The 10,076-nt window shown below is 46.0% G+C and overlaps 1 protein-coding gene across 1 annotated transcript in view; it reads right to left on the minus strand.

Annotated features, from left to right (window-relative positions):
• CLDN18 (claudin 18) overlaps positions 1-9,873 on the minus strand; it is a 16,350-nt gene extending 6,477 nt beyond the window's left edge. Inside the window, exons 1-2 of the mRNA XM_008590738.1 lie at positions 9,649-9,873; positions 734-898 (exon numbers count right to left, since the gene is read on the minus strand). Coding sequence (XP_008588960.1) covers positions 734-898; positions 9,649-9,868 — 385 coding nt within the window. The 5' untranslated portion in view covers positions 9,869-9,873. The remainder of the gene's footprint in view (positions 1-733; positions 899-9,648) is intronic.
• Between the last annotated feature and the right edge of the window lie 203 nt (positions 9,874-10,076).

Raw genomic sequence — 10,076 nt, forward strand, 5'->3', positions numbered from 1 at the left:
TGGGGCAACACCGAGGGTTGCGATCCCGTTGCCGGTCCCGGTCCGGTACGGGCACGACACTGAGGGTTGCAATCCGTTGCCGGTCACGAAAAAAGACAAAAAGGAAAAAAAAAAAAAAATGGGGGTCAGGGGTGTGGTTCTGAGGGCTTTAAAAGAAGAGGAGAGTCTGTCTCTCTCTGCTCTCTCTGCTTCCACCATCTTGCAATGTGAGACCCCTGGGTCACTGTCACCATCACCAGATGGATTTTGGACTTCCCAGCCTCAGAAACTGTAAGCAATAAATTTCATTTTTCTTTATAAATCACACAGTTGTGGGTATTTTGTTACAAGCAACAGAAATGGACTAATACAGTACAGAAAGAGATCTTCCATGCATCTTGGGACCAAGGGTCAGTAGTCAAAATATTTTGGGTCTAATTCTTTGGTGATGTTAAGAGCTCTTTCCTTAAAATCACTTTCTAGAGTCTCACCAAGAAAATGCCTTTTAGGGATCGAGTCACATGATTACCTTAGGGTTGAGAACCTCTTACATTGGGGTTGAGGTGGCAGCTAAGAGTGACCTTAGCATTCATGATGATTCTATAGAGTGTAGCTGGGTCTCCACACTCAGATCTTGAATCCCAGTGTGAAATGCTCCGAACCATGTTCAATAGTAGGGAGGAGCCACATTTCCCTAGTAAAATGATTTTGCTTTGGCATTCCCAGGAGTGAGAACCCCAGGCTCTGCCTTTACCTGAGACGATGAACATGACTCCAGAGGTCAGTGTCATGTTGGCTTTGACAGAGTCCTCCATGCTGCCAATGCGGATGCATTTCAGGGCAAAGATTGACACCAGGAGGCTAATGACACCCAGGACGATGCCCACGATCATTAGGGCTCGCACTGCCTGCAGCCTGGCTGTGGGACAAAGGGCAAGACACAAGCAGACAAATGAGACCACCTCAACACAATTGAGTAGGCTCTGGTTTAATAAAACAAAGCAAGTACAAATAACCAGCACCAAATCTCTGAGAAACAGCAAGTCCACAAACCGGGAGCCTTGTCATTGTCAACAGGTATGGAATTGTGGGAAATAAAACTCATCACTTACAGTCCTCTGAATGGTAAAGGACATACACGCAGATGTCTACGGAATGAGAAAATTACGGACGGTTGGAGCTGGGAGGGCTGTTAAAATTTATTTATTTTAGTTCCTCATTTTAAACCTTGATAATCTGAAGTCCAGAAAGGGAAACTTGTTTGTCAAAGGTAACAGTACAAATTATCAATAGAGCTTATAGTAAAACCATGTAGCTTTGACTTCTAACCCGAACACCTTTCTTCTGTTTTCTTTCCATATGATCTCTAAGTTTCGTGTAGTTGTGTCCACTTTAGGAAAACCCAGTATTCATTTATGGCACATAATGAAGCCGAGGTCTCTAAGTGATATACCGAGGGTACCCCATTTTTGTCCCTTTTCAAAAGGAACCACTAAGGTCATGGTGAGTCGCAGGTTTCAGATATTAACATGAACATCACTATATCAGCATCAGGCGGTTCACCATGACCAGTTTGTCAGCAGTTCCCTTTCTAGGGATGAATGGTAGCTGTAGGTCCTGCTGGAACTCTCCTGCAGTGACCTTACCTCCAGATATATACAAAGTTGCTTCTAGTGCTTCCTTAAAGTGCAGCCACTCATAGCAACAATTATTTACTGAGCCCCCACCACTGGGCACAGGATGACAGTGGTTGACAGGTCAGACATGGTCTCTGTTTTCATGGAGCTTATGTCAAAGAGGGGAAAGACAGTCATTAAGCATGTGCATTACAAGCATAATGAATTTTACAAGGAACGCAAATTAGTTCTTTGTTGTCTTCCAGAGGGCAAGGCCCCCAGTACGGGTTGGTCTGTGTGGCAGAACTGAAAAGCAGAGCTGTGGGGACATGTGATGTGCTGGACACCAATTATTTTATCCCTCCAGTATATTCCCCTTTCTTCTCTTAAGCACATGATTCCCGAAGGAGCTGTCATGTCTTAAATCAGTGCTTTTCAAACTATTTAAAAATTTTAATTTCCAACCTGTCATAAATTGATGCCCTGGCAAAATACAAAATCTCATGCTTGAGTGTCACAGAAATGTCAAATTCTTATAAAAGTTTAAAAATGTTTATTCTCAATTTTGGTATTGGAACTGTTTAGATGGGTTACAAACAGTTCATGGGCCAGCTTGGTCTGCAAGCCACGCTTTGAGTAGCACATTGGCCCTGATCTTTCAGGCCAATACCTAATAACTTGTACCTTGACAATGGCTAATTAATCTAGCCCGGGCATCTGGCTTAAACTGGGCAGATGAGACCCTTTTGCAGAATATTTGTACTTTGGACACAGAGAGTATCAGGTCAGTCTTTCTCCAGGCACCGAAGGAGTAAGATGTGGTCTTGGGAATCCAAACTTTCTTTCTTTTGATTGAGTGGTTCTAATATTTGCTTCTGAAAATACATCCTGTGTTTGCCGGGGTTATGGCTAGGTATGTGGCCTTCCCTGACACTGATGGATGAGAAGGGGTGGCAATACTGGCAAGAGAGAGGTGAAAGCACTGTGGGCCTGCCTGATGTGGACAGCTGCTGCTGCTGTGCCATGGGAGGGCTGTGGGACTTGAGCCCTGGACAGCCTTTCCTGGTCAGCCTTTGACTCAGGCTCTCATGTGTTTTCTTGCCTCTACTGGGTCAGGTTTCACTGACAATGCCTCATTTCTTTCTTGTTGTCTCTTGACCTCTGGATTTCTGATTAACTCTGGCTCCTGCTTTGAACCAGGGGTCCACTCTGACCTTGAGCTCATTTCAGTTTTTAGAACCTCCTTCTGGCTTACTCCTACCCCCGTCTCTTAGTCTGTGGTTCGAAAAGATACAACATTATTTTGTATCTTGTGGGACACTGTCAGAGCTAGAACTCTGGGCTTGGATGGATGAACTATTAGAACCTCCTTCTGGCTTACTCCTACCCCCGTCTCTTAGTCTGTGGTTCGAAAAGATACATTATTTTGTATCTTGTGGGACACTGTCAGAGCTAGAACTCTGGGCTTGGATGGATGAACTGATGTCTTCTCTGCTTTGGAGATCCCTTGGGGGATTCTTCTGCAAGTGAGAACTCTGATGGGGGCAGATGTGAAGAAGTGGGAGAAAATGTGCCCCACTGATAGAAACTCCCTGTGTCTAGTAATGACCATGGAGACACATGATGGTGACCTGAACTTTCCAGCTGGAAGATTCTACCATCTGGGATTCTCATCCTTCCCCATAGATAGGTAAATAGAGAAACTGCCCCAAAGGAGGTAGGTTTCTCTTTTCACTGCTTTGCCTCTATTTGATATTCAGATCAAGAGGCATAGGCTTATCAGCTGGTAACAAGTGAGTCAATGGCTCTGTAGACTCATTCCCTGCACCAAAGGTGTGACCAAAGCATTCTTCCCAATGAACAATGTGGCGTTATCAGAACTGAGGGGTGGGCAAGATTCAGGGCTGAAAGAAGTAAACAGAAAAATGGGAACTCAGTGTTCCCTCCCTCTTGCAAAATATCTCATTTCACCAGAGTAGCTGTGGATGACAGGTGAGGTGCCCTCGGGTGTGGTTCTCAATGCTGGCTGCTCCTGAGTGTCTCCTGGGGGAACTTTTAAAGAAATAGTAATATTTTGGCTGTACCTCCAGAGAGTTTCAGTTAGTTGTTCAATAACATAAAATTTCAAGGAATAACATGGGAAAACAGCCTCAAATAGGGCTTAGGAGGAGGTGCTAAGAGTAGGGAGTTGAGAGCAAGAGAGTTCCCAGGGGCCGACACCACTGAGTTGGCAGAGGGTGGGGCTGATGAGACAGCAATTCATCCGGAGCCAAAGGCCCGGACAGGGGCCTTGGTGGAGGAGGGGCACAGGAGGACCCACACCTTCAGGCACAGGTTAACCTCTGACTGGAGGCAGGAAGAGTTGGCAGAGGAGTCCAAAGGAGGAGACCCCAGAGGAGGGGTCTGAGACCAGACTCTAGAGGAAAGGCTCTTCAGAACAAAGTGGAGGAACCTAGATTTGCCAGAGATCCCAGGGAACCAATGTGGAAGTCCTTTGTATCTCGTGGAATCCTACAGAACAATGCCAGGTGAGTGTCATTAGGAAGTTATTTAATCTCACTGAGGCTGAGATTCCCCAACTCTGAAGTGGAATACAGATAATTTTTGCATAGGGATGTTGTGAGGATCAGATGCTACCTGGCACCAGCATAAAACTAAGCCCTACTCAATAAATATGTTTCCTTCCCTGCCCTAAAAAGAACCTATGGTGGTAAAATATGGTTGAAGATTTGAAATAGCCATGAGTGTGGGATTGTGATGGGCAAAAGAGGAAGAAGGTTTGAGAAGAGGAGGAAGAGAAAGGTCTGGACCTACAGGCACCAAAGTAGTGGGAGAAAGACCAGGATAGATGGACGCAGGATCTGGCTGGCAATAAGGGGGTTCTGGCTGATGGGTGGGTTAGTGTAGGTGGTTTCCACCCTCACTGCCCTTCTTTTGTCCTCTAAGCTGAGGCTCAACTTCACAGCTCTAATGCTGTGTCTTTCCACCAAGAAATGATGCTGTACCACTGCCTAGGCCATCCTAGAGCATCCTAGGTGCTATGTGGGGGGCTGCCCCTGTCATCAAAACAACAGCCCCACAGCCGCAAGCTGGGCAGGCTTTCTGATTCCTGGGTCTTACCTCTGATCATTGAGAAATCAGCGTAAACGTTTATGTTTGTTCATGTATTTAAAAAAGGCACGTTTCTCTTTGAAGAGAGGGAAAGCAGCTTGACTGAAAACCAAGAGGTTTCCCTGGTCTCCTTTCACCTTTATAACTAACTTCTAATCACTTCACTTCTTAGAGTCAGTTTCTTTCACCAGAAATTGGGGAAAGACAAACTGGTTTCACAAGACGGTGAGCACTAAACTTTATGTGAAAACATTCAGCCAACAGCAAGGAGAAATATAAACAGGGCAGCTCCTTGAGAAATGATACTTGAGAGCAGTATCATTTTTTTTGCTTACGGATTGTTGCTTTAGATTCTGCAGCGTTGTTCTCTGAGTTAAATGGGGTTTGGTTTAAAACCTCATTCCTGTGTGTGTTAATATAATTGACAGGTTAATGGGAAACTCCCTAACTCTCCAGCGGCTGTTGTTTTTTACACATTGAGATAGAAAGGGGGAAATGTGGCTAGTCACATGAAAAAGGATCAAGACCCTCAGCGCCTACAAAGGGGCTGAGAAATGGTGAAGTGCTCAGGACGCAGGTTCCCAGGATGGAGGCAGAAAAGGAGAACAAAGAAGCTCAAATAATCTTTACTGCGGATATTTGGATTTATAAAAGGTATTTGGATATTTGTATTTATAAAAGATATTTGGATTTTCAAAAGCGAAAAAAAAAAATCTGGAAGAGCACATTTCCTGTTTGAAGCTTTGCGTGGTGTAGACACAGCCGTGATGATTTAATGGTGCCAAGAGCTAGATCTTGTAAATGGGTGGCAGAGCACTTTCACACAAATGCCTTACTGTGAGGCATTTCACAGATGGGAAAAGCGAGGTCAAGAGACATAAGTGGACAACCTGTGCCCTTGATTCCAACTGACCTGCCTCTCACTGTAGGACCTGCCACTGCACCAAATTCAGTCCAAATGTTTGCAAACACATTGGAAAAAACAATATAGCCACTGTGGAAAACATTATGGAGGTTCCTCAAGAAATGAACTACCCTATGACCCAGCAATCCTGCGACTGGGTATACAGCCACAGGAAATGAAATCGGTATATCGAAGTATATCCCTACTCCCATGTTTACTGAAGCACTATTCACTATGGCCAACCTAAGCGTGGAATCAACCTAAGTGTCCACCAACTGATAACTGGATAAAGTAAATGTGGTATATACACACAATGGGGTATCATTGACTCATAAAAAAATGAAATCTTGTCATTTGCAGCAACATGGGCGAATCTGAAGGACATATGTGGAGTGAAATAAGCCAGGCACAGAAAGACAAATACCACATGGTCTCACTTATATGTGGAATCTAAAGAAGTTGATCACATAGAAGGAAAATAGAGTAGTGGTTACCAGAGGCTGGGAAGGGTAGGGGGATGGGAGGACAAGGAGAGATTGGTTAACAGATACGAAGTTACAGTTAGACAGGAGGAGTCCTTCTGGTGTTCTATTGCAAGGCAGGGTGATTATGGTCAGCAATATTGTATATTTCAAAATAGCTAGAACAGAGGACTTTGAATGTTCTCACCAAAGAAATGATAAATGCATGAGATGTGGATATGCTAAATACCCTGATTTCATTTTTACACAATGTATACATGTATTGAAACATCACACCGTTCCTCATAAATATGTACAATTATTATGTGTCAATTAAAAACAAAAGACAAAACCAAAAAAAATTATACTACTTGACTATGATGTTGTCATGGAGCCGGGAACACGAGTTTGCCAGGTTTTTGTCCCCCTGCACCCTGCTGGTTGACTGCCCTTTGCTCTTCCCTTCACTGATCTAGGGAGGGAAAACGGGAACAACGTGCAAATCATCCATGATTTAAATGTTAATGCTCCGAACTGTGCATCGTTAACAATACTGTTATAAATGGGTCAAGGTGCTGACATACTCTCTGCTCTTATTGTGCTCAATAGACTAATCTCTTCAATTTTAAAGGCAGCCCATTCCTAGCTGGATTGCAGAAACAAGGCCGGGCATGGGGCAGGGGAAAAGGACACAGACCTGCAAGGCTTCCAGCCTTGTGTTCACATCCTACCTCTGCCATCTTCTAACCGTGGGACCCTGGGCATGTTACCTTGCCCCCTCTCTGGGCCTCAGCTTCCACCTTTGTAAAAATAAAGCTAAGACATACATCCCTGATTATTGTGAAGGTTAAACTGGAGAGTCAATGTGCAGTCCAATAAGTGGTAGCTATCCTAATTTCTAGGCACTGTCCTAAAGCACTGCGTGCTGCAGTGACCGTGTGGAACACAACGTAAGGGAGTCTTGGGCTATCGTTTATACAGGCAAACAGTCCTGCCACTCTCCTCATTAGTCTATCTATAGGTTACATAATAAAAAATAAGTAGAATTTAATAAAACATAATTAAATTCTTCTATGGCTGTAAGTTCCAAATAGATGTGATACATTTTTATCAGATGAATGAAAAATTAAGTGAGATTGTGTAAGAAAAGAGCTCGTACTTAGGAAGAATTTAATACTGGTGGTGGTTATTTTGAGTATTAACTAAAGTGTTATAGGTATCTGTCTCTTGCTTTTTTGTAAACACTTGAAGGCTTACTTCTTGCTGGAGGGTGGTACTTCCCTGGTTCAAGGTCAAAATTAAACTCTCCTCACCATCTCTGCAACCTTTCATTTCTACCTCCAGGCCTTTCATTCAGCAATTCTGCTTCAGGTCTCTCTTCTCCACACCCCTGGTCATGCACAAGACAATTCTGTAAGCAGCGGTTTCTGATGGTGAGTCCTCTCCAAGCATTAGATCCTGGCTGGTTAACGTTACTCCTTCCAGCTCCCTCAGGAGTCCCACAAGTGCCCACAAGCCACCCTCCAGCTCCCTCTTGGGCTGCTCCATCTCCTGATGTTGTTACCTTCAGCTTTTGAGTTTCTTTTGAGCCTTTTCCTCCTGGTAATCTTCCTGCCCATTCCTTATTTCAGTTGGCTAAATCTAAGTCATCAAGCAATTATTATATTTCAATTATATGCCAATTTATAGTGCAGCTACTCCTGCTGCAGGAGGACCGGCTGCTCTTAAACCCACACTGTTCTCTGTGTCTACAAATTATCAGTGATTTTAAGCACCTCCTTTTCTGAAAACTTGTGAAGTGAGGAGAAGAGATGAGAGAGGCAGGAAGGAGAGGGGCTGATCAACAGGGCGCGATCCCAGACAGAATGGCCGGGGCCTTCAGAGCCCTGGTGGAGAGACTGGCCTTGGACAGGAGAGGAAGGAGGGGATCTTGTTCTGCAGAGAGCAGAACCGCCAAGGAGGAGAGGAGGAGAGATTCTGAGAGGGCTCATGGAGGAGAGGATCCCTCGCTAGAGTAGAAGAGACAAGTTAGGGTGGTGGCAATGGGGTTTGGCCATTTAGAGGAGCAGGAATATTTGGGAGCTCAGGTGTGGAAACCGATCCAGAGTGAGCACGAGATTGATCATGTGTGGTGGGGCCCTGGGAAGAGGTCTCTGAGCGTGAAGTCATGGGATGTCATGTCAATTCTGAAAATGAGGTCAATCTTTTTTCTTTATTTGATAGTTAAAATTAGGTGTAGCTAGCAACTCAACGATCTGGCTCTCACATTTCCTCCCTCTGACCTCTCCCCTCCCACTATAGCATAATCTCTTGTCAGTCTGGCTTTCTTCCCTCTGGCTGGGTTCTACCTCTCTTGCTCCTTAAACAGGACTTTCCACCGAAGTCAGTGATCCTGTTAGTCCTGCAATATGAGTGGCTTCCAAAAACAGAATAAATAACCCGATTCTTCTACTCTGACACCCATCTTCTATTTCTTTCTGAAAATAAAGACGAATAGTTGAACTGCTGTTCACAATTGAATTTCAAGGGCTCCACGGCCTCTTGACTATTTCTCTCAAGTTTATTTCTATCTACCTGTTTACCAGGTGTTTGTTTCAGAGAGGCCAAACCTAACACCCTCTCCTCTCCCCACCACACTCACGTGTTGGCCAGCCATTGGAGCCACCCATTCACCTGACCGATTGTTTTCTTGTTTGCTTTTTAAAAAAAAGTACAAATCGAGCTCCCATAATATCCAGAATGCAAAGTTGCTATAATACATATTTGAAATAATTATCTGTATTAAAAGCAGGAGCTTAGCTTATTTCATCTTCAGGGATAAAAAGATGTCACATTTGTAATTATATGTATATTCTGAATTATTATAATAATTATAATTTTATACCTATATTCTGACATACATTCATTTTCAGGAGTGTATACCAGAAGTTCTCCACACAAATGCTGAAAAAATGATACTCACAATTTAATGGCAATATTTTGGGGCACCTACAGACTCCAGCTTTTTGGAGAAAAATTGAGTTGAAAATGAAATGAAATGAGCTCTCCATCAACTCCGGCTATGACGAAACGCTAAGCACCGTCCTTCCCGCTCCTGGGCATGTGCGGCAGGGGCAGGTGGCAGGTGCGGCAGGGGCAGGTGGCAGGTGCGCGGAAGCACACAGGTCCCTTCCGCTTGAGCAACATAGTTCCTCCTGGGCATCCCGAGCGCGCCCCGACAGCAGCCCCCTTCCACCGCCTGCCTCCTTCCGAGCGCCTCATCCTCCGGCTTTCTCCTCTGAAATGAGCTCTCCATCAACTCCGGCTATGACGAAACGCTAAGCACCGTCCTTCCCGCTCCCGGGCATGTGCGGCAGGGGCAGGTGGCAGGTGCGGCAGGGGCAGGTGGCAGGTGCGCGGAAGCACACAGTGCCCTTCCGCTTGAGCAACATAGTTCCTCCTGGGCATCCCGAGCGCGCCCCGACAGCAGCCTCCTTCCACCGCCTGCCTCCTTCCGAGCGCCTCATCCTCCGGCTTTCTCCTCTGGGACACGGGCCCACCTGTCCCGCTCGCACCTCCCACCCGAGCGGGCGCCTACCTGGCAGGCCCAGGACGGTGAAGTAGGGCCGGCACTCGGTGAGCCCCGAGCTCTGCCTCACGCAGCTGCGCCACAGCCCTTCGTACTGGAACACGGCGGTCACGGGGTTGTCATACAGGTCCTGGGTGCTCCACATGTCCATGCCCGTGGCGGCGATGCAGCCCGCCAGCCCCAGGAGGGACAGGAGGAAGCCCACCACCTGGCACGTGGTGGTGGCCATGGTCCAGAGGGAGCTCTCCGAGTCGGACGGCGTCCCTCAGCACTCGGTGTTTGCTCGCTGTGTTTTTCTTTGATAGTTCAGTTTCACTCCCGGTTCAAGGGCATTGTTTTTCATTTGTGAGGGAGGCGGCCTGAGAGGCACTTGTGCGGCTGGGTGGGTGCGAGGGGCGGCAGGACGCCCTCCGCCTCCTCCCCCTCCTCCCCCTCCT

This window comes from Galeopterus variegatus, unplaced genomic scaffold (genome assembly GCF_000696425.1).
Source record: "Galeopterus variegatus unplaced genomic scaffold, G_variegatus-3.0.2 Scaffold6345, whole genome shotgun sequence".
NCBI lineage: Eukaryota > Metazoa > Chordata > Mammalia > Dermoptera > Cynocephalidae > Galeopterus > Galeopterus variegatus.